The sequence below is a fragment of the Phaenicophaeus curvirostris genome, chromosome 27 (genome assembly GCF_032191515.1).
Source record: "Phaenicophaeus curvirostris isolate KB17595 chromosome 27, BPBGC_Pcur_1.0, whole genome shotgun sequence".
Classification (NCBI taxonomy): domain Eukaryota; kingdom Metazoa; phylum Chordata; class Aves; order Cuculiformes; family Cuculidae; genus Phaenicophaeus; species Phaenicophaeus curvirostris.
Window position 1 is genome coordinate 4867293 of NC_091418.1, and position 22934 is coordinate 4890226.

Genomic DNA, 22934 nt, shown 5'->3' on the forward strand with positions numbered 1-22934 from the left:
TAAAGCCTGAGATAATTAAGACAGTTATCTTCTAGATTTTGAAGAACTTGGCTGACTTAGGTCGGGAGAGAGGGTGTGCAGGGAGGTGCTTGTCATGACTTCTGTGCCCTCCAACAGAAGAATATACAAGGAAAGGGTTGAAACACGAGAGTCGTCACCTGAAAACTAATTTAGGGCTTCTGACTGAGTTTTGGAGGTCTTGAAACAACAGCTTCTCTGGATACTGCAACCACAAACGCTTTGAAAGTCACAACTCACTCCCAAGTACTGCTCTCAAAAGAGTGCTTTGAGTGTTTCACATCCTCCAAGCATGAGCCCAGAACATCACAACTACAGCTCCTAGTTTCACTCCCCATCAGTGAGCTCCACTTCAGCTGAACGGGCTGTCCTGGATCCTGCTGACACACAGAATTATTCCTGGGCTTGATTTCCAAACTTTGACTCTCTAGAAACATTCTTTGGATCGCCTTTTGTGAACGCACTATAAAAGAACAGCTTCACCATGTGATAAAATGCTCTTTTAATACATAGCAGGTGGGTTGACCAAGAGCCTGGTTTGAAAATTACAAATTGAAGACCTGGGGACAGTTTCCTAGACTCCAAAGGAAAGCCTTTCCCTCTCGCAGCCATTCAAAGGCTCAAATAAACAGTAAACATTAAGTATTCAGCCCCCAAATATACACCCCTTCCAAGCCCTGGTGAAAGGACGTGCAAATTCGACCATTCGCTGAGATCTATTGGCAGAGCAGGCAGGCAGCACCAATGCTGCCCCATCTTGTGGTTTAATCAGCTCCTCTCCAGTGTATGCGGGGCACTCTCATTGTGTGAGAGGATGAGTTTGTACTAGATTATGAATAGACTAGGATAGTTTCCTCTATCCAGAGTTGAAAAACGCCCAGAAGAAAAAGCTCCCTGACCCATCACATCCATTCAAATTCCTAGAAAATTTCACTGGCCTTGCAGAATCCAAGCTCCTCTGCAAGGGTAACATCATCTTTCCATTCATCTCTTTGCTCCCTCCCCGCAATCACTCACTCATGAGGTGAATCAGCACGTGCAGAGGCTGGATGCTGCTGCCAAAGGGAAGTTTTCCACTGGAGGAAACTTATTCTGTTACTGTTCTTCATTGGCATGAAGCATTTATCAATGTCTAGGTCATGCTACAGTCCAAGCATGGGAATCATAGAATCATAGAATAGTTTGGCTTGGAACAAACCTTAAGGATCAACTTGTTCCAACCCCTCCTGCCATGGGCAGGGACACTTCCCACTGGATGAGGCTGTCCAAGCCCCATCCAACCTGGTCTAGAAGACCTCCAGGGATGGGGCAGCCACAACTTCCCTGGGAAACCTGTTCCAGTGCCTCACCACGCTCGTAGTGAAGAAATTCTTCACTATATCCAGTCTAAATCTGCCCCTCTCCAGTTTATCCCCATTGCCCCTCGTCCCATCACCACAAGCGTTTGTGAACAGTCCCTCCCCAGCTTTCTTGTAGCCCCTTCAGGTACTGGAAGATCACTATAAGGTCTCCCTGGAGCCTTCTCTTCTCCAGGCTGAACAACCCCAACTCTCTCAGCCTGTCCTCATATGGAACGCACCAAAGGAGAATGTAGCTCTTCTATAGGAAAACCAGCAAGGCCCACTTTATTCCCCTTTGACTTTTGGATGAAAGAAAAACACAGAGCATTTTTACACGTGCATTATCTTTATTTGTATATCATGGGTTTGTTGCACTCAAAGCTGTAGATAGGCAAGGTAAGTCTAACACCAAGTTTTGTTCCGGTTGGAGAACATTGCTACTATCACAAAAGCATGCAGAGAAACAAGCCATTTCCATGTAGTGTAGTTGTCAAGATTCAGCCTTGGAGTTTAGCACAGATATTAATGCCCAAAATGCTTGGAATTCCTGCACTGGCGCAGCCACGAAGGCTCGATCGTGCTAGAAGAAACAAGAAAATAAAGATATTATCAGTGACAACAAGATCTCTGTATCCAGCAAGGAAATGTCTGTAAATACACAAACTTCAAATTCACCAGTTATGATCTTATTGGAGGCACATGTTGGTCTCAGTGGCTGCTGTGTAAACTTTTTGTGGTGTAACTAAAAGGGAGGAAATGTCTGTATGGCTTTAAAGCACCTTTATCCTCCTTATTTCCCACACCAGCCTGGCATACAGTAGGTTCTTTGTGGGACCATGGAATCACTGGGGCATAAGCTGGGTGCAGCTGCTACACAGGGGCTTCCTCTGACACTAGACAAACCACTTTGAAACAGTCATTCCAGATATTTGGAAGCCTAATAATGGAAATCAGTGGTTTACTAGATATTCCAAAGCATCCCAGAGCCTTTATATCTTCCTTTCTCAAACAGGGAAAAATATTTCTGCCTCAAAGGTAGCACGTACTCTTAGGTTTAAAGGATAGAAAGGATAGAGAGGTGAAGGGTGTTCAGCCTGGAGAAGAGAAGGCTCCAAGGAGACCTTGTAGAGACCATCCAGTACCTGAAGGGGCTACAAGAAAGCTGGGAGGGACTGTTTACAAAGTCTTGGAGTGATAGGATGAGGGGCAATGGGGATAAACTGGAGAGGGGCAGATTTAGACTGGACATAAGGAGGAATTTCTTCACAATGAGAGTGGGGAGGTGCTGGAACAGGTTTCCCAGGGAAGTTGTGGCTGCCCCATCCCTGGAGGGGTTCAAGGCCAGGTTGGATGGGGCTTGGAGCCTCTGATCCAGTGGGAGGTGTCCCTGCCCATGGCAGAGGGTGGAATTGGATCATCTTTAAGGCTCCTTCCAACCCAAACTATTCTATGATTCTATGATTACGTGCTGTAACAGAAACATACTATTATGATCTTGTCACTTACGTTGGGTGCTTTCCAGCTCGTAGAGAGGCAGACCTGAACAGAGTTGTTGAATGGCTCTGCCGTAGACAATCCAGTTTCTGAGACCCCCGAGGAAGGAATGGCCAGATCGAAACTCTACCCACACATTATTTGGAGAGTACATTGCCTCCATAGCCTAAAAAGAAAACGTTAAAGTCATCAGTAATGAGGCTTTGGTTTCATTCTACTAGGACATCCTTTGAGAAAATCCCCAAATCTGAAATGACCTTCCATTATCTCACACGAGGCATTAGCCGAAGACTCTGTGTGGTTTTAAAGAAAATAAATTGTTTCAATCTATTAAAACCCAAAGTTCACTAGATACTAATTCTGTCAACACACCAAAACTGAGCTGTATTACTGTCATAGTGATTTATAGAATCATAGAATAACCAGGTTGGAAGAGACCCATTGGATCATCGAGTCCAACCATTCCTATCATTCCTATGCTGATTGGCAGTAAGCTTTGCTGTAAAAGCACTACTGTTAGGCTTCATAAATGGGCTAGAACTCAAATTCATCTCCAGGCAATAGTTTCAGTCACCTTCATGAAACCCTTGCCTAAAAAGGAAATTAAAGTCTGGTCAAAGTGACTTGAACACCCTGGAGGGGTTCAAGGCCAGGTTGGATGGGGCTTGGAGCCCCTGATCCAGAGGGAGGTGTCCCTGCCCATGGCAGGGGTGGAACTGGGTGATCTTTAATGTCACTTCCAACCCAAACTATTCTATGATTCTGTGATTTCTAAGTTCTATTCTGCCAGCAAAAAATTTTCATGTGATGCCAAGCTCAAAATATCAGCATGACAATGAAAAAAAGGAAAAGCCTTAACTTATGTTGCAATCATCTCAAAACAGTCAAATTGCGCTGCTTCTGACAGAGGGGTTTATAGTTCTAGTCACAATAACTTCCATTGCAGAAACTGGGCAGTGGGTCATGATGGCTTATTATCTTAAAATAATGTTTTATATGATAATGCCTTGAAGTTCTGTCTTTCCAGATCTGCTTTGTCATTGCTAATGCAGTAAAAGACTTAGTTAAGAGCAGCTTAAAGGCAGAAGGGAGGGCTCCCACCACACCACACAACTTTCATACAGCCTTTCTTACACACAGCATGGGTTTCCCTACAAAGTCACCTTTCTCTCAAAAGCCAGGCGTCCAAGTTGCTGCAGCTCTGGGATGTCGTCCTTGTTTATTTTCATGATAAAGCAGGCATTTCGTGAAAACAGCCTTGTTGCAATATACCCCTGCGATTAAAAAAAATTATAGTTAATTCTTCAATATAAAACAGCTGCCGCTAATACGAATTGATTATCCCTAGTCTTTAGGGCAACCTGTAGTGGCTACACAGGTCACTATTGTGGAATGACTCTGCATTTACGTTGTCACCGTTGGGGAAGGGAAGCAACTACACTACTGGCTGTCCGTAAGACTGGAAGTATCTTTTCCCATAGAATTCTACGGCACTTGTGATACGTGAGTGATGGCAGGTCCATCCTCAACCCTCTTGCACGGAGGTCAATGGCATTCTTCTCACTTTCGTGAACTGCCACCACAGGTTTCAACACAAGTCTTTGAAACCATGGGTGAAAAGAAGAGGTGGCCTAAGAGCAGGAAAGGTGATGGGAGTCTTCAAAGAAACAGTATTTTAGGACAACTTGTGGTGACAGTACACTAAAATAATTTATGAGTTTAAAAACTACCTCAGAGATTAAGTCTAGATTTACTTAATTTTACTTAATTTTACTTAATTTACTTAATTCTTAGATTTACTTACACGTGAGTAGTCAAAAATGGTGTCAGAGGAGTACACGCCAGAACGGACATGGACATCAACAATGTTGTCATCATTCTGGATGGTCATAGTTCCAGTGACATAGTCTTTGCCAGGTTGGTGCAGGAGAAAGGTCTTTGGTAAAAAACACAAAACCATTGTTCGTCATCTGGTTTGCACATTTAAAAGGTGAAATGTAAGAACTGCTTTCTTTAAAATAAACAAGCATGTTTGCTTTATGTAAATATTAAATCCCTCATCAACCTGCTAGCAGTCTCAGGAGGCCCTTGAGGTGGAGATTACTTACGCAAGGGTGAGTTAAGATGAGAAAAGAGGGGACAGACTCTCACTGCCGGCTAAGGAAAAACAAAATGGGGCATCCCAGTCATTATGTGTGGCAGCAGGGGCTGGCAAGAGGCTGGACCGCATCCCAGAATTTAGCTTGAGCTCAAGGGACCTACGTTCCTACAAATTTCTTGGTGCTCTGCATCTGCACAATCCTGCCTCTTCAGCTTATAAGGTTGTCACCTTTGGCAGATGCTGTTTTTCTCTATGCTTGGCAATAAAAGCATCTTGCTTGTTTCTTCTGTGCTTTTCTTCCTATTATATTTGCCCCCTGCCCAGGAATATAATACATTTCACATGAGTACCTGCAGCAGAAGGCTCACTGCTCCACTTACCTGCAGTGCAGAAGCCTGGGTCCAGAAGACTCCCAGCAAAACGAGAGCGGCAGCCTACAAAAGGAATAAGTGTTCTCACTGAGCAGAAACACCAGGCAACGCCATAAAGATACCAACTTAATGATTTTAGGGAGGCAGTTGTAGCAACAGTTTGAAAAATGACCCACTTGACACATATATTAGTTGAAAACAATTACAGTTTTTCATTATAAAATTCTTACTGTTGGGGTTTCTTTTACCTGTGACTGAAAAAGCAGAATGAATACTTAACCCTTCTGTACTTTTCACAAGTCCCTCCTTCATGCCATGTTACTTCTTGATTTGCCTCTACAACTGTAATAATTAAATTATAACTAAAACCCCCTTCTGAAATGTAGTCAGGTTCTGCACTTTTTGCTCAAATGATGCTTCCACTAGCTACAAGGGCATTACTGCACACCCAAGAAATTCAAATTTCCCTCTGAACAACCCAAATAAAAAATACAGAGATCGTATTAGCCCCAGTACTGTACAACTTAACATGGAGCATCAGCTCCTCTATTCCTTTGGTTTTAAAAAGAAGGATCTTGCTATAATATAAGCTCAATAAAAATGGATATACTTACAAATCCAGCCATTTTTCTTTCAGATAAGAACAAGAGGCTGCAGAAAGTAAGAATGCATGAAAGCCTCAGAGGCCTTCAACTTTTATATCTTGCTGGAGGTGTGGGAAACACTTGACAGAACCTTCCTTCATGACTCGAACAAGTCAATATCTAAATGTCACACTGTGGTAAACCTCTTATCTGATTTTTGGGTCGGCACAGATAACCTGACACTGATTTGTTAAAGGAATCAGTAAGTCAGCTTTTGTAAAATTAATCACTGTACAAATGGCTATTATTAACTTGTTTAAACTCCCACTCTTGCCAGTTCAAGTTTTTTAAATATTTAACAGGCTATTGTCCAGAATTAAATGACATCAGGAATGACTCTACTATTCATTCATAGGAGCTGAAATGTAATCCGTGATACGTAATTGTGAAACGTAACAGCCTGATTGTCTGCAGGCAAATCCTGGAAAGAAATACTTAGGTTATGGTCGCCTATGTGTCAGCTACTGAGTAGACCAACTCTCCAGCAGTTTCTTCTATCTAATAAATCCATAAAGAGCTCCTCATTTTTGATCAGTTACCATGATTTATGTAACACGTATTGCCCCTCAGCACAAGAAGGATGTTGAGGCTCTGGAGCGAGTCCAGAGAAGAGCAACGAAGCTGGGGAAGGGGCTGGAGAACAAGGATTGCGAGGAGCGTCTGAGAGAGCTGGGGGTGTTTAGCCTGGAGAAGAGGAGGCTGAGGGGAGACCTCATTGCTCTCTGCAACTACCTGAAAGGAGGTTGTGGAGAGGAGGGAGCTGGGCTCTTCTCCCAAGGGACAGGGGACAGGACGAGAGGGAATGGCCTCAAGCTCCACCAGGGGAGGGTCAGGCTGGACATTAGGAAAGAATATTTCAGGGAAAGGGTCATTGGGCCTTGGCAGAGGCTGCCCAGGGAGGGGGTTGAGTCCCCTTCCCTGGAGGGGTTTAAGGGATGGGTGGACGAGGTGCTGAGGGACATGGGTTTGTGATTGATGGGAATGGTTGGACTCGATGATCCGATGGGTCTCTTCCAACCTGGTGATTCTATGATTCTGTGATTCTATTCCCTTCTAATAAAATAAGAACTCAACCTAAGAACCAACATGTTTCTGTCATCTCTGTCACTGGGAAAAAAGGTGAAAGGGATTGCATGGAAATCTCTCTCAGCAAACAGGCCTCAATGAAAAAAGGAAATCGCACACATTTACTTGATTCCACCCAAGTGAGCACAGAAAATGTTATCTCAAGAGTAACAAAGCTGTGCTGCTAAGCAATATATCAGAATGCATACAGACAGGTACCATATTGTGACAACCATGGTTAGATTAGACTAATTGGATTAAATTGATGTTACCCTCCTCTTGAACTCTGGCTCTGCCTCTTCTTCTTAAGAGATTCTTTGTTTCTAAGATTACAGATTGTCAGAAATACTCAGAGTAGAGAAGAGCAGTCAAATTACCCTTTCGCAGCCAGAATCTAACAGGGTTCAGGCACCACAAGCTAAAATAAAAAGCTTTAGTGATTTTTAAATCCTTTAAAGCTTAAATTAGCTTTCCATTACATCATTCATGAGCTTATTACTTCTGGAAAACACTCAAGAATCTTCTGCATCCCTAAATATTGATACACTTAGGCCCAGGTGAGAGCAGAACAACATGTGAAGTCTTTCATTCAGTGAAGGAGAATTAGAGCAATAGCCACAATCTCATGGTTTTCACCTTATGCTCAACTAACTGAAATTTGCTGCTCTAATCAGACAAGGCCAAAAATTAATTTCTAAGAAGGATTTGACTAATTAACATTATTGCAAGAGAGAACATACTCCTAGTTGTCCCAGGCAACTGAGACATATCCAATATTGGATATTCTTCCAACAGGAAAGCCTAGATTTTTGAGACTTGTTCGTTGTGGTGAATCTACACGTCTCCTAGTAAAGCCCCTGAAATTAGCACCCGGAGGCAAGACTCTTCATGGTTGTGCCAAGAGCCCTTGCAGAACCCTTCCATATTAATCAACTGAAGTGAAGAACTGCTGGAGAAGAGCTATAACCTGCTCTTTTTTCCACACACACAAGCCTGATTTCCACACACACAACTTTTGCTTTGGCCAGTTCTCATGCTGAGTGAAGTTTAACTTAGGAAGCCACGACCCTGAACCCCTCAGTGAACATGAAATGTCACAGGAGTGCCCACATTCCCAGTCATCATCTTACTTTGGATACATTTGGTCTAAGTGAAGACTCTCAGACTTCTCACTAAATAAAATCACTTTCCCTCAACTGTTGCAGTCAGGTTGGCCATAACAAGGAAGCCAGCAGAAAAATAGAGCTTAATTTTTCTTAATATTTTCATAAGGCCAAATATTTTTAAATACATTCTAATTTACCCTGATGAAACATGGTTAAGTTACGGTTACTCTTAATCTACATAAGTAAAAACACCAGAAGAATTTCACCCATTATTTGACAGTATCATTCACTAAAAATCATTTAAACAAAAGAACCTTGAACACAAAAAGAAAAATTGTACAATTTCAGTTGAAGTCCATTTACTGGACAGCAATTTCAACACATAAGGGTCATGAATTCAATCAAGTGAAGGTGAGATTATTCTATCATAACAAACTCACCTGGTGACTCATTGTTTCTTTCAGATACTTTTCATAAATATTTACTTTATCAGGGAGTGAGCAGGTAGGAGGAGGAAAGTAAAGAATGAAACAACACCTCAAAAAATCAACAAAGGTCTCTGTGCTTCCATTTGTGTTAAGCTGACATCCCACACACAGGATAAAGATGGAGTGACATAGTCTGGAAAAATCTGTGTGGCACAAGAACAGGTCACGTAGAATGAATCACCTTCAGTAGTTAAAAAAAATAAATCAGGTTTCAAGGGGGAATCCAGAAATAATTTCAGCAATTTTATTCATTCTAGACAATAAGGAATAGAAAACCACATGAAAATGTGAATGTGGGTGCAAAATGAAACACTAAAGTAATTTGAGACCAGGGTTAAAGTCAGAGTGGCTCTTACCCTTAGGAGTTTGTGGCACACTGGTACAATAATTTAGTATGGAAACAGAATGCCTTGAGCAAAGCTTTAAAAACGAGACAGAGACAAGCTCGGACTGGAAAAAGAATCATAGAATTGTAGAATCATAGAATAACCAGGCTGGAAGAGACCCACCGGATCATTGAGTCCAACCATTCCTATCAAACACTAAACCATAGAATCATAGAATAACCAGGTTGGAAGAGACAATAACCAGGTTGGAAGAGAATGGAGTCCTATACACTGAAAGCACTCCTCCTTGACTTTTTTCCCAGCATCTACTGTTGTAATTAGTTTTGTAAGCTATTCTTAAATGCTGTAGCTGAGTGTGTTTGCCATACAAACTTCTCAAATAATCATAAGTTGATGGAAGATGTGGAGATTCAGACTTCCAAGTGTGGCAAACAAAAGTAATGGCCAAATTGGCTGTGATTGTTGGAAGAAATAGACTAAACTGCTTTCCAACTTATCACTAACAGCACTGCTGGACTTAGCAGCGTACAGTTCAGATTCTTTCTTAAGAACCAGTTGATCAAGTAGATTCCCAGAAACTTTGAGAGGATTTCATGATGTACAAAGTAAGACTTTTGGATATTTTAGATCTTGGAGACTAAGAAGATGCTTGGCTCAATTTGGTATCCACAAGTCAGTCCAATTAGAAGAACTGTCATGAGTGATTTCTTACTTTCATTCACCATATTTCACATCTTGTGCAAACTGCAAAATAGGTGAAAAAAAGGTGAATAAAAGAGCTCTGCAGTCATGTTGCTGGCAGACTGCTACACGTCCTCTGCACTAGCAGCAGAATGACAATGTGGCCCAGAATGGTTTAAATTAGTATTGACTGTCACCTTCTCAACAAAAGTAAGATGCCCTGGCTTTTCCAATAACGGCTGCAACAACGATCCACAGCAAATGATGACAGTGGAGAACTTTATTCATAGACATTTGTTTCTAATGACCCTGACTCCCCATTCTGGCTGTGTAAGGGGAACGTGAGTTTGCAAACTCGTATGGAACGACAGCAAAGGGCACGGTTAGGATGTAGAGGGACTGATAGAAATGCTGTGAAAGAAGAAGCACTTTTGGAGCAGGTAAAGGAGCACCTCTGAAAGAGCTGCTTCTGTAGCAGGCACAGCTGAGAAACAAATCCAGACTGTCAGAGCCTAGGTATAACTTTATAACACTCTATCTGTCTTAGCTTATGCAAGAGCAGTGGACAGTGTTGCTGGGCAAAAGGACTCAGACATTTGTACTGGCCAAGTGAAAAACCTAGACATTTGGCAAAGTTTCCACAGCAACAAGGAAAATTAGCTCTTAACGCCACAGCTCTGTCTAGATTTATCCAATTCAGAGAAATATGAAAGCCTACTTTCTGAATAAGAGTTTTCAAAAATGCCCATTGCTACTGCTCCTCCCGTACTCAGATGTTGTTCTTTCCAGTTATGCCCCCTTTCTAGAATCAGCCTTTAGTCCTTAATCAGGTTCCACGTTTGTGAAGAGGCTCTGTGAAGATGCAGAACCATGCCTGAAGAGAGGGAAGCAGATCCCAAGGGAACGAGCTCAGAAAGGAAGGTTCATGAAAGAACTCAGTCATTTCTGTCAGTGAGAACCAACGTCCTGACTGCCAGGCACTCACTTAATGTGTTTAACATCGCAAGATTAACACCTCCATTGACTTAATAAATGGTGCCATCTGTGGATAAGCTATCTGGGTGAGTTCTTTGCCATGTAGGCACAAAACGCCACTGCAAATTCTATCAGGCATCTGTTCTCTCATTATGGCTTTTTTTTTCCCATTTAAAACTTAGTATCAAACACTTTGAACTTTCCACAATACGCTTTCTGTCATCTTCCTGTAGGCAGTGAATTCAATCAGGCTGATATCAAAACCTCCTTTATCAGAGCCCTTCCTCAGGAAACTCGTCATGCCAATAAGTCGAAGCCATTTTACGATTGCTGTATAAAACACTCTGTGCCAGCAGATCTTGCCTCGCTTACCATCACAATGAAGTTTTCTGTAAGTATCTGTATCACTTTTTCATAGAGGTCTTAATGCTGGAGAGTTTGTAATTATTTTGAGTCTTGGTGCCCAGCGAACTATTAGTGATTTATGCAGGGACTACAGAGTAAAAGTTTACATTTTTCTGTAAAAAAAAGAGTTGTGCCTACCCTTCTACCCTAAGTCCTGTATTCAGATGCAGGAGATCTGCTATGGGGAGGCTCAGGTCCCATTTCTGCTCTGTTGTGAGTACAGAGCTGAGCTGTGCACCCACCCCCCAACTCTCCCCAGTAGGTGCACGTGCACATGCATCTGTTCTACGTCTGAAATTAAAAGCATGGGGTGCGAATGTCTCTCTTTTAAACAAAGGATTTCAGGACCCCTTTTCCCAAGTAGCGTGCTGAACTGGGGCTGAGCATATTTTAAAACCCAGCGTTTAAGTGATCTTCTTACCTGCTGAGGTGAGGAGTAATGTATATGAATCGAGGATCTGATGAAGTATTTAAATACTCTTCAGCTAGACCCCACTTCAGAAAACATCTGAGCATGTACACAAACATAAACAGGAGGGTAAAATTATTTTAAGACAGTAAATGACTTGATGCGAGCTAAACAGTCGCAATGTTCAAATGCTGTGAATGCTAAATGTTTGTTTCAGATTGTGATTGCTTCTCTTCTTGGAGTTCTGCTGGCTCCAGCTCTTGCTGAGAGGGTAAGTACAGAGTTACATGCGGTTACACACTTTAGCTATAGCCTCAGGAAAAGATGATTCAGAAAGTAAAACTGCATTTAAAGTCTGATAATTAGCAGGGAAGAAGTTGTCGATGAAGTACAGTGAAATACTGTAAATAACACTCTGCTTGCAAGCACCTGCTGGGGAAAGAGCAGTTGAGGAATGATGTTACTTCTCCTAGACGTATTCTTTGCTAGTTTGACTCTGAACATCCCGTTCAGTGACTAACTTTAAAAGAAATTCTCCAGTATTTAAATGAACAATGCTGTCTTTTCCACCTGGTCTAATAGGCATGGGGAACAGAGCAGGGACGTTAAAGCTTGTCTGTCTTTGTAAGGTGGGTGCATCAGGGACCTCAAAACCAGGGCTAGGCAGAGCCTGCCTGCAAGGTTTGACACAACAGCATAAATGACTTCCCAGCCTCCCCTCTAAGGCCAGAAATTATCACCCCTTTAATCTGCTCTCCAAGAGCAACCACTTCCCAAAATGTGGTTACTAGAGTCATTGCTCTATTGAATGAAAGGCTCCTGGGAACCCACAAACCTAAACCCTTTCTTCCTTTAATCTTTTCCAAAATCAGAAGGGCAAGGAAGACTTCAAGGGGCACCACGATGAAAGCTCTTCAGGTGGCGCTTGGGTCAGATCCAACTCAGAGGAAGGCTCTGACTGGAAATCTGTCTGGGACGTTAAGACTGTAAGTACCTGTCACCATGGCTCAAACCAAAAGGTGCTTGAAAAACAACCAGCGTTCAACAAAACTTAACAGCATTTTAGAGGAGATGTTTAAAACACTTCCACTTCATTTTTTATTATTTCTGCTGTACCATATGCTACTGCAGCAAGGTTTTCAGCAGTCAGATCTTTCACCTGCCTTAACCAGTGCAACATATCCGACACATGGCATTACTGGAGAAGGCAATTTGCCATTTATTGAAGTCCCTTGTCAGCCTTCAACACACATTAACCTGGACAACATAATTGAAAAAACACTATTTTCCTTCCATATGATTGTTTGTACTGTACAGAGCATTTTTTGTCTTTAACCAGTGATTTTCTTGCAACCTTTTTCATGGTATATTTGCAACAAAAAAGCTTTCTTTTTATTTTAACAGGGCTATGCTGCAACCAAGATCTTTTCAAAAAACGTCTGCGTCATTGCTAAATTAGAGGGTAATTTTCCTGAGAAACCTGCACCAGCTCAAGGCCACAAGGTAGGATGGTGAATGACAGGCAAGTTTCTCAGCAAGGCTGAGACCCTCCCAAAATTCAGTCACTCAAATGTTGCCTTGCACCTGAATAACCGTCTCTCCGGTATCAAAGGTAGATGTACAGATTCTGAATGACATTCTTGGTTTTGTTAAATGCTCTTCTTGGGGTTTGTTTCTTTCTTTGATGCTTAGGGACATGGTCCTCAGCAGCTCCCACCCACAGAGAATCGCTTCATTATCTCAAGAAGGAGACTCCAAAACTTGCACCCATATGGGGAACTGATTCAAGCTCTGTGCCGAGGAATTCCCTCTTACCTTGCTAGCCCCGCTGTTGGTGAGTAGGCTGCTAACAACATATGGCACGCCAAAATAAAGAATAACAAGATTATGAATGAGGATGGAAAAGATTGAAGGAAAATGCAGAAGATAATTATGGAAATGCTGTGATTTTCTGTGATGTTTTGTAAATCAGTGAAGGCTTCCAGAAGGGAAAAAGCAGCTCTGCAACACACAGGCTTCTTCAGGAAGGTTTTGGGCTCCAGCTGTTGACACAAGTCTAGGTTTTGTAGGCAACTGCACACAGATACAACACCCGCTATCATGTATCCTGCTGCAGCACGGTTTTGAGATACAAAACCCGCGTTGCAGCTTAGGTTTGACCACAACGATTCACTAACAGTTGTTTGGAGTCCAAGCTTAGAAAGAGGCAGCTCAATTTCTAAATGGCATTTCCTGGTAGATTTTTCAACACCATGTTGGAGGAATTTCAGCTACATTGTTCTCTTATTTTCTCAGTCCAAATCTAATCAGTTTTTCCTGTTCTTTCAGGATCCAACTTCCTACAAGAACAAGTCTCGTGTTGGCACGTTCATGTTAAGGAACTGTTTATTACAAAGTCTCTCTCTCTTTGTCTTTAATTATTCCTGACAATGTTTTGAGGAAGAACTTTCACAAAACCCCGTACCTATGAACAAGGTTTTTCTTCTTGATAATCTTCTCTTGATCCCATTATTGACTATTTTCCCATCTCTACTGATCTATATGGAGCCTATTGTGTCTCAGTAAAATTAATCATCAACAAACACTGGTCTGCACTGTGTTTTGGCTGATCCTTTAAAAAAGTGGAAGCAATTCCACAGGCAAGTTTTCAAATGCTGTTCTTGCAAAATCCTAATTTTCACACTCATACCCTATCCTAAACAATTTCTCAGAGAGATTTCACATGCTGCCTTAGGCAATTATTCCTCACTACGAAAAGCAAATGGTGCTATACCTACTACCTAATCACGTTTGACACAATATAGTCTGAAGTTCAGGTTTCCAGAAAAGCATATCTGAGGTACTTTTGTTTTAACTTCATATGAACATACAATGTTTAATTTATTATAAAGATAAACATTGGAATGCAAGATGGTCAAGTACAAATAGATCAAGCTGTGAATAAGTGTATTAAATGTAGTTTGGAGCTGAATACAAATGTTATTTAACAACATTTGATAAATGTTTAACATGGGAAGCAAAAACACCTGCTCTGAGCCATTAGAAGTACACCTGGAAATCTGAACGAGGCCACTTGGAGAACACGGATAACGAGGAGCGTCTGAGAGAGCTGGGGGTGTTTAGCCTGGAGAAGAGGAGGCTGAGGGGAGACCTCATTGCTCTCTGCAACTCCCTGAGAGGAGGTTGTGGAGAGGAGGGAGCTGGGCTCTTCTCCCAAGGGACAGGGGACAGGACGAGAGGGAATGGCCTCAAGCTCCACCAGGGGAGGGTCAGGCTGGACATTAGGAAAAAATATTTCATGGAAAGGGTCCTTGGTCCCTGGCAGAGGCTGCCCAGGGAGGGGGTTGAGTCCCCTTCCCTGGAGGGGTTTAAGGGATGGGTGGACGAGGTGCTGAGGGACATGGTTAGTGATTGATGGGAATGGTTGGACTCAATGATCCTGTGGGTCTCTACCAACCTGGTGATTCTATGATTCTATGATTTCAAGACCCCTGAATCAGCAGTTCTTTCAGAGCAAACACCTGCATTGGCAGAAAACGCTCAAGAGAGCTATTGAGTATAATTAAAAAGCCATAATAGAATCTAAGAAATGCCATTGCACGCCCTCAAAGATTTTAAGAGCAGTTCAGGGTGTTGAGAGAACTGGATTTGTGAGGATTATAATACAGAAACAGATGTTCCTGTTTGAGTTGCTGACAGTGGATCTGACAGCAGTCTCTTGGGAGGACACCCCCACCATTTAGCACCACGGCAGGAACCAAAAGTGTCCCTGGGGCTTGTGCCCTCAGCTCGGTGACAGTGAGACCAGATTTACTGAGTTGTTGCACTGGATAGAAGTGCCTTTTCTATCTGAAACCCCTTTCTCTTTCATCATGTGCTGGATTCCAGCTGAAAAGGAGTGTTGGAATCCTGACAGCCGTCCCCCACCACAGACTCAGGCCTCACACTAAATGGAACTGAGCAACTTGACACAACCCCAAGGGTTCCAATCCCTCCCTCCCTGAGTGATTGCTTTTTTCCGTAAGGATTGCCACCCCCGCAGAAAATAATCAATCACAAGGGGGAAAAATCATTGTTGCCACCTCAAATAAGCAGCAGATCCTCTGACTTGCAGGGATGTGTGGTATTTCAGCATGAACTGCCCGTGTAGTGTAACATGATTCTGAGTGACCACGTGGGATTTGGGCCATGGATTTTAGGGGCCCTGTGGTTACCTGGGCACACGCGGCACATTTTAGAAGGCACAAAGGCCCTGGTTTATTTAGTCTATTGTGAGGCCTTGTTTTACACCCTAGGCCATAGTCTGAGGTGAGTATCCCACTAATTAGTACATGGCAGAGAGTTGTTATAAACCATTTGGTTTTTACTGCCAATGGATTCTTATCTGAGAATTGTCCAAGACTGGCAGGAAAAAACCTCCCATGTTTCTGAAGCAGTTACACCAGGAATTCATTTTTATTGACATGCAGACAGGGATACAAATCACAAAATAATTTTATTTCAACACTGAACTGTTCCAGCCCTAAATCTGAACACGTATATAAGGTGGATGGTTCACATCGCTCATTCTGCCTGCACCAGCATCAGCTCTGCGGTCAAGATGAAATTCACTGTGAGTATGCAGCCTTCTTTATTCCTTGTAAACTAAAGCTCCAATCCAAATCCATTGCCTTTCTCTCTCTGAAGTGCCTACGTCTGCTTAGAGCAAAGAGATACTCCCTGGGGAGATGCCTCTCCTCCTGAGTGAGCAACTCTCACCCTGTTCGCCTGATCAGACCAGGAGGTTAGAATCTCTTTTAATGTTTATCTTCATTTATTCAGCGTACAGGAAGCCCAATCCATGCTCATTGTTGTCAATGCCTTTGTCAAACTGGAGCAACACAGTGATGGATCAACCACTTTCTTGGAGTCCCTAAGCAGGAGGAATTGAATTCCTTCTCCCTGCTCTTCTAAAATACCTGGACACAACTGTGCAGGTCTCAGAAGCAGCTTCAGATTCAGCTCTTTCAAAACCCAACCTGCCATGTGCCTCTCTTGCATTCTTCCAGGGTAAAGCGAGGATGGTTCACTGCTGGTGACCACTGTCATTCCAGTCTGAAAGCAAAAGTGTCTCCCAGGAGTGCAGTTAAACACTAGATTGGGGAAAAGGCACAAGCATTCTTGTGATCAATTTTATCAGCCAGACCTGCAGTTTACACTTTTCTTTCTGATTTCCATTTCAGATTGTGACTAATGTTCTCCTTGGACTCCTGCTGACTCCGGCCCTTGCTGATTACGTGAGTAGAGGGACAAAGTTATGCATGTGTAGCTCCTCTTTCCATCATCCCTGCTTCTTGCATTTTCCTTGTTTCTTTCTCCATCACTTGAGAGGAAAGGAATCTCACACTTCTTTCATGCATAAAACTCCAGCCCTACCAGATGTAATAGAAAGAAACTATTCGATGAGTCTATAAAACCATTTGTTAGGGCTACTCCAGAATGCCACAGCCTTTCTTCTGTGTCATTTTGCAAAAGCTGTGGTCACCAATGGTGCTTCTTGTGGGCCAGGATTTGTTCTCTTTGAGCAGTGGTTTTCTAAACCTTTGGGGAGACAACTGAGTCTAAATTTGTTTAATTCTGTTTCCTAGAATTGGGATACGGAAGGTTAGCAGCACTCTGATGGGAATCACCAAGTCATAAACGAGTTTGCCCGAAACACTCAAGTCCTCAGACAGCAAGTCAGTGTTGCTGGAGGCTACTAAACCCTGACCACCAATAGACAATGGTGCATTGCAACTATCCAGCAAGAGGGAGCCCAGGGGTCACGGAAAACCCTTTAGAACTACAATTCGGTGAGTGGCAAGGAGCTTGTTTGTCAGAAAATGAACAAGAAGAGCAGCTCCTCTCAAGGTGACTAAATACAGGACTCGTTTCTTTTCTCTTAGCATTTTGAGTCCTGCATTTTGAGTATCTGCATTTGTTACTCTTAACACAGACTTTATTCCAACCTTAATTCTTAAACAGCTGAATTCCTGCTTGCCAATAATTTTATTTCTCAGGGTGCAGTTGTAAGCAAAGTGCTGCCACAGAGTCTGCTACATTTCCAAGGTGAACACAATGCAGCTGCCTTGCTTTGATGCCCTTCCCAGACTGGCTGAAGAGATCATGGTAAGATGAAAAAGGAGTTATTTCTCATAAAGTTGGGCAGTAAAGCAAAGATCTCAGGGGCTGTGCTGTTTTCAAAAGCTTTTAAAGTAACAGTTACTTTCAAAGTCATTCAATGGCACCATTGATGATTAAGTTGCATCAAAGTCTGTGACATTTGATATTAACAAAATCTGAAAGCACTGAAAAGTCAGAATGCCCGATTTCAGATGCTGCAGTGGAGGGCAATCCTGGTTTTTTCAGTGTTGTAGATGACAGATTCTTTTTATAATGTTGTAAAAGAATATTTATATTGACTGCTTTTGAATACTGCCTCACGCACAGAGATTTCAGGTTTTTGGCATGATGCTCTTCATTATCACACATTCTTGACAGGCTACAAAAATCAGCTTTTTAGGCACTTCTAGTGGAAGTAGAACAAAGAATCCACTAATGAGGAAAAAAGTTTAAATAAGATTTCAAGTTTCCCAAACTTTTTCATAGGAACTCAGCATCACGTTAGCCTGAGTTCAGCTCCCAGAATTAACACAGACAATGTAAAAATGCTCTCAGCATTCAGTGTACCTGCCTTGACTCCCTTGGACACATCAGCCACAGGAGCCATCTCCAGGGCTTGCTGGCCATGCGGTGCATTAAGAGGCTGCACTAGACGTGGTTTGCATGAAACTTCCAGAAATAGGGATGTGCATAGCATTAAATGGATAAGGGCACTGATCTTGCTGAACGATCTTATTTGATATTTAGGGCCTGAAATGTTAAAGACAACCTGCAAAATGCGTCACATTTGTCATTAAGAAATGTGTCTGTGACCTCAGGTCTTATGGTCAAGATGTCTTTGCTCTGTGCAGAGGGTTCCTCACCTACATGGATCATCTAGTTGATCATGAGTACAGGAAAATGGATTCTGTCTATGACTAACCAGATTTATTTTTCCCTTGGGGAATAACACACAAGTGCTACTGTTCAGCTAGAGAAGTAAACAAATCAAGAACTTCAGGGGCTGCAGAGAGAGTTTGATACCTGTGCAGATCAGGATTGGAAGAGTGTTGAGTCACAATCTCCAAACTGATCTATTACCCATTCTAGACAACTTCAAGGTGGCTGAGGTTTTGACCCAGAGTTTTGCAGGGTGCCCTCACCTGCACTGCCAGGGTACAGGAAAAGGGTCATCCCAAGAACTGCTGTCCTTCCCTTCAGAGACTGATGATCAGGTCCCGAGGAATCCCACCAAACACGTGGGTTTTGCTACACTAAGTTGCCTCGTTCCCTGTAGGACTGCCAGAGGTGGAACGATCCCATTGCCTGGGAGTTTGATGACCTGCACTTCACAGCATTCTCTGACACTGTCAAACCCTCGCAGGGGCTGCTCTCTAGCACTGGCACAGCCCTGTGACGCACAGCAATATATACAACCAGCACAAAGCGTCGTAGTGCCCCTCTGTGCTCTTTCAGTATCTAGAAAGGGACTAGGTGTTACGCAGAGGAGTCAATCCTGGAGCAGCAGCAAAGAACTCTGAGCCTTACTGCAGGCAGATTGTCTGCCAACCCTGTTACGAGAAAGCTGCTCTAGAGATCAGGCAGAGGATGTTGCGTTCTGCCCTGGCAGCATCTGCACCTCCTCACTGCGTGCTCTGCTTTGGTTCCAGGGGGGCTCCATTTGATCAGACATGTGAGTGCAATGTGCCTGGTATTAAGGGCTGCCAAGGAATGCCCAGGGACTTTAACACCAACTTTGTTCCTTCCACATGCCATGTTTTTCTTTTCTTGTTCCACATGGACCCCAATATCAATACAATCAAGGATCATGCATTACAATTGATGTCCTGCAACTTTTGGACCGTCAATACTGCCGTCAGTATGAGCAGGACGTGAATCAAGTCCTTGAAACCAGCTACGGATGCTCCGTATCTTCTGCAAAACACAACTACAATGCTGTTCTTCCCAGCATCTCCTCTTTTGAGGGATTCGTTCTTGATGATCCAGATGGTGAACAGATCAATCAGTGACCATTTCTTTCAAATAAAGACCTTTAGCATGGTTTAACTTTGTCTGCTGTCTCATTTCCATACCCTTGATCGACAATGAACAGATCCAGAAACCTATTTGGGTTGCATCTTGTCTGTCCATTTTGAGCCCTTAGAAAGCTCTTTTCAAAGCCTGTTTGTAACCCGGGGCTCACCCAGTGAGGTGGGCAGGGGGTAGATTGTGTTCAGCACAGACAATGTACACAGAATGGAGAACATTTCATAGAATCATGGAATGGTTTGGGTTGAAGGGACCTTTAAAGGCCATCTGGTCCAATCTCCTTCCATAATCAGAAAAACATCAACCTGATTATGTTGCTCAGAGCCCTGTTCAACCTGACCTTGAATGCATCCAGGAATGGGGCTTCTACCACTGCTCTGTGCCAGTGTTTCACCATCCTCAGACAGAGGTGACTTGGCAAGTCTTGGCAAACTTGGCAAACAGAGTGACTTGGCAAGTAGCTCAGCCAATTTCTGCAGCACTCGGGGATGCATCTCAGCCAGTCCCAAAGAACTCAGAATATTCTGGTTCCTCAGGTGGTCACAAACATGATCTCCTCTTACATTTCCCCCTGTCCCTGCCTTATGATCCATCTACTCGAGAGGTTCCCTATGTGGGAAGCCAGGATGCCTCTGCCCAGAGCCTGTGGCTGCAAGAAGCAGAAGCTTCATCCAGATGCTCTGCTGGAGTTTCTGCCACAAGGCGGCATTCTCTGAGCTGGTTTTGCTAAGGCAAATCAAACCTTCCCATCCTTAATAATAACAACGATAACTGTGAGGGGGAGTGAGGAGGGGTGAAGCCTCAGACCCTCCCTGTATTTTCTGTATTTTCTGAAGAAAGCAAGATTTGTGAGGAGGCTGCTCCTTCTCTTGCCAAACAAGGGTGCTGCTGTGGGAGCTGCAAGGGAGCCTGAGGGTCGAGTGCCTTTAAAAAACAAAGAGAAAGGGAGTTTGAAGCCTCTGGAAATCTGAAACCCAGAAAGAGGAGGGCAAGGGAAACAAGAGGGAGAGTCCTGCAATTCCTGAGGACAACTGTTGCAAGTGGAGTTTTAAGGAATAAAATATACAAGCGCGCGTTGAAAGGTCACTGGATGGCTTTTGTGGAGAGCCCTGTGAAATAAAGGAGCCTCGGAAGAAGAGATTTCTTTTTCTCCTCCTCTCTGGATATAATGGCCATTGCAAAGCAAAGCATCTTGCGATTTGGCTTCAAATGCCTCTTGCTGGCAGCTCTGGTGCTGGCCTGTGACGGACAAGGTGGGAAGAGAGAGAACGGTGGTCCTGCCTGTTACGGAGGATTTGATTTGTATTTCATTCTAGACAAGTAAGTCAGTTCTACTCTGCTCCTGTTCAAAGAAAGCTTTCTCTGGGTGTGAACTGAATGGCACTGAGTGGCAGCGAGGAGACTTTCTGTGGATTTGGGTTTTGTAGAAGTCCCTGTGTCCGCAAGGGACCTGCACAGCTCCTTCCTACTTGGGCTTTGCTTTTGTCGTGGTGGCTTCTTTGGGACGTCTGGTAGGGAATCCCACTGTGCTCTGTAACTCCAGCTCTTAGAGAATTTGCTGCAGCTGAAAGAGAAGCTGTGGTGTGTACTTGACCCCAGAGCTTCTGCAAGGAGTGAAGAGATATTCAGCTTTGCTCCTGGAGTCTTTGGAGAGACAAAGGATGCTCTTTTTTCGCTCATTTGTGTCAATTTTTTAAGCACTAAATAAAAAGATGCTGCAAAGCTTTCTGAGTCAGTGTCACTTCTGAAAGTAAGTCAAAGCCATGGAAGCCGAAGGAGAATCTGGATCAGCCTCAGTCTGTGCATCCAGTGCCTTCCTGCCCTCCTGGCACCTGCAGTGCATGTAGCTGGGCGAAGTCTTTGCCAAAGAGTTGCTGGGCTTGATTCTGCTTTCTTCCACTTGGTGAGTTACACAAAACGATGGGTGTTCTGAGAAGGTGCAATGCCCACTGTGGAAATGAGGAGTCTGAGCAGTGAGAGAAAGACAAACTGTGGGCAGGTTTGAGTTCCTTCCCCTTTGGGTAATGGGGCATTTTGTCTCAGTGAGCAGGAGAAAAGCACCTGCTGGAGGGTGGGGTTCAGCCAGAGCATGGCTTTCCATGTCTGGAACCACGTGGAGGGTCTCTCAGCCCTGGATGTTGTTGAGTTGTACAAATTGCCAGCACAGTTGGCCATAGGAGGTATCCCTCTCTGGCTGAAAGCATGACAGTTTATGTACTCTTAATTTCCATCTATTTGGCTTATCTCTCCCAAGGGAATTTGTCAGCCTCATGATGAGCCTTTTCTGAAGGTGCAAGTCAACAGCATCAAGCATCCAGCAGCAAAGTGTTGGCTCGCTGCTCACCTGGTTTCTCTTTGGGAATGTGAAGAGAGGGTGATCTTAAAGGTGTCTTTATTGTCTCACAGTCAGGCTTTAGAAACATTCATCCTGCTCAGAGTTCTTCGCCTGCCTTGTGAGAGGCTCTACAAGGGACCAGTGTCTGTTGCTGTGGGGCTTCTGAATTCCAGACCTGAAAGCTACAGGGAGCCGTCGGGTCTATGATTCTACGGTGATAGCAGGAGGCACTTGAGCCTTTCTTGCTTTAACAGGATGCAAGTGCCATTTACCCTTGAGTCTCCTTTGCATTTAGAAGGATTCCTGGTGGTTCACCTTGACTGGGAAGCCCAGGGCAAGGCTCCTGTTGCTGCTGGGTCTTGGCTAAGATATTAATTCCTGTTGAATTAAAATGCAGGTGGCAATCAGAGAATGTTACATGTACAGTGAGCTCTGACTGTATCACCACAATGATGTACTTCTTTCCCTCCTTCTCCATCCCTCAGCTGAGAATGTGCTTCATTGTTTTTTGAACATGAGGGGTGGTGGAGAAAATTGTTCACAGACATTTGTACCTAATGACGCTGAGTCCCCTTTCGGGCTATATAAGGGGAACATGAGTTTGCAAACTCGTATGGAACGACAGCAAAGGGCACGGTTAGGATGTAGAGGGACTGATAGAAATGCTATGAAAGAAGAAGCACTTTTGGAGCAGGTAAAGGAGCACCTCTGAAAGAGCTGCTTCTGTAGCAGGCACAGCTGAGAAACAAATCCAGACTGTCAGAGCCTAGATGTAACTTTATAACTCTCTATCTGTCTTAGCTTATGCAAAAGCAGTGAACAGTATAGCTGGGCAAAGGGACTCAGACATTTGTACCGGCCAAGTGAAAAACCAAGACGCTTGTTAGGTTTTCCACAGCAAACAAGGCAAATAAACTCTTATGCCGTGGCTCTGTCTAGATTTATCCAATTCAGAGAGCTATGAAAACCCACGTTCTGAATAAGAG

At 43.5% G+C, this 22934-nt stretch overlaps 2 protein-coding genes across 2 annotated transcripts; one reads left to right on the top strand and one right to left on the bottom strand.

Moving 5' to 3' along the window:
- Positions 1-1845: 1845 nt before the first annotated feature.
- Positions 1846-5973, bottom strand: GKN2 (gastrokine 2). The gene is made up of 6 exons (XM_069877743.1): positions 5939-5973; positions 5334-5387; positions 4657-4788; positions 4016-4126; positions 2865-3018; positions 1846-1938 (listed from the first exon to the last, which is right to left on the bottom strand). The coding sequence occupies exons 1-6, from the start codon at positions 5948-5950 to the stop codon at positions 1856-1858; spliced, it is 546 nt and encodes a 181-aa protein (XP_069733844.1). The 5' UTR covers positions 5951-5973; the 3' UTR covers positions 1846-1855.
- Positions 5974-10987: 5014 nt separating this feature from the next.
- On the top strand, positions 10988-14016 carry GKN1 (gastrokine 1). The gene is made up of 6 exons (XM_069877746.1): positions 10988-11021; positions 11662-11715; positions 12317-12430; positions 12849-12947; positions 13137-13278; positions 13773-14016. The coding sequence occupies exons 1-6, from the start codon at positions 11010-11012 to the stop codon at positions 13859-13861; spliced, it is 510 nt and encodes a 169-aa protein (XP_069733847.1). The 5' UTR covers positions 10988-11009; the 3' UTR covers positions 13862-14016.
- The last annotated feature ends 8918 nt before the right edge of the window (positions 14017-22934 follow it).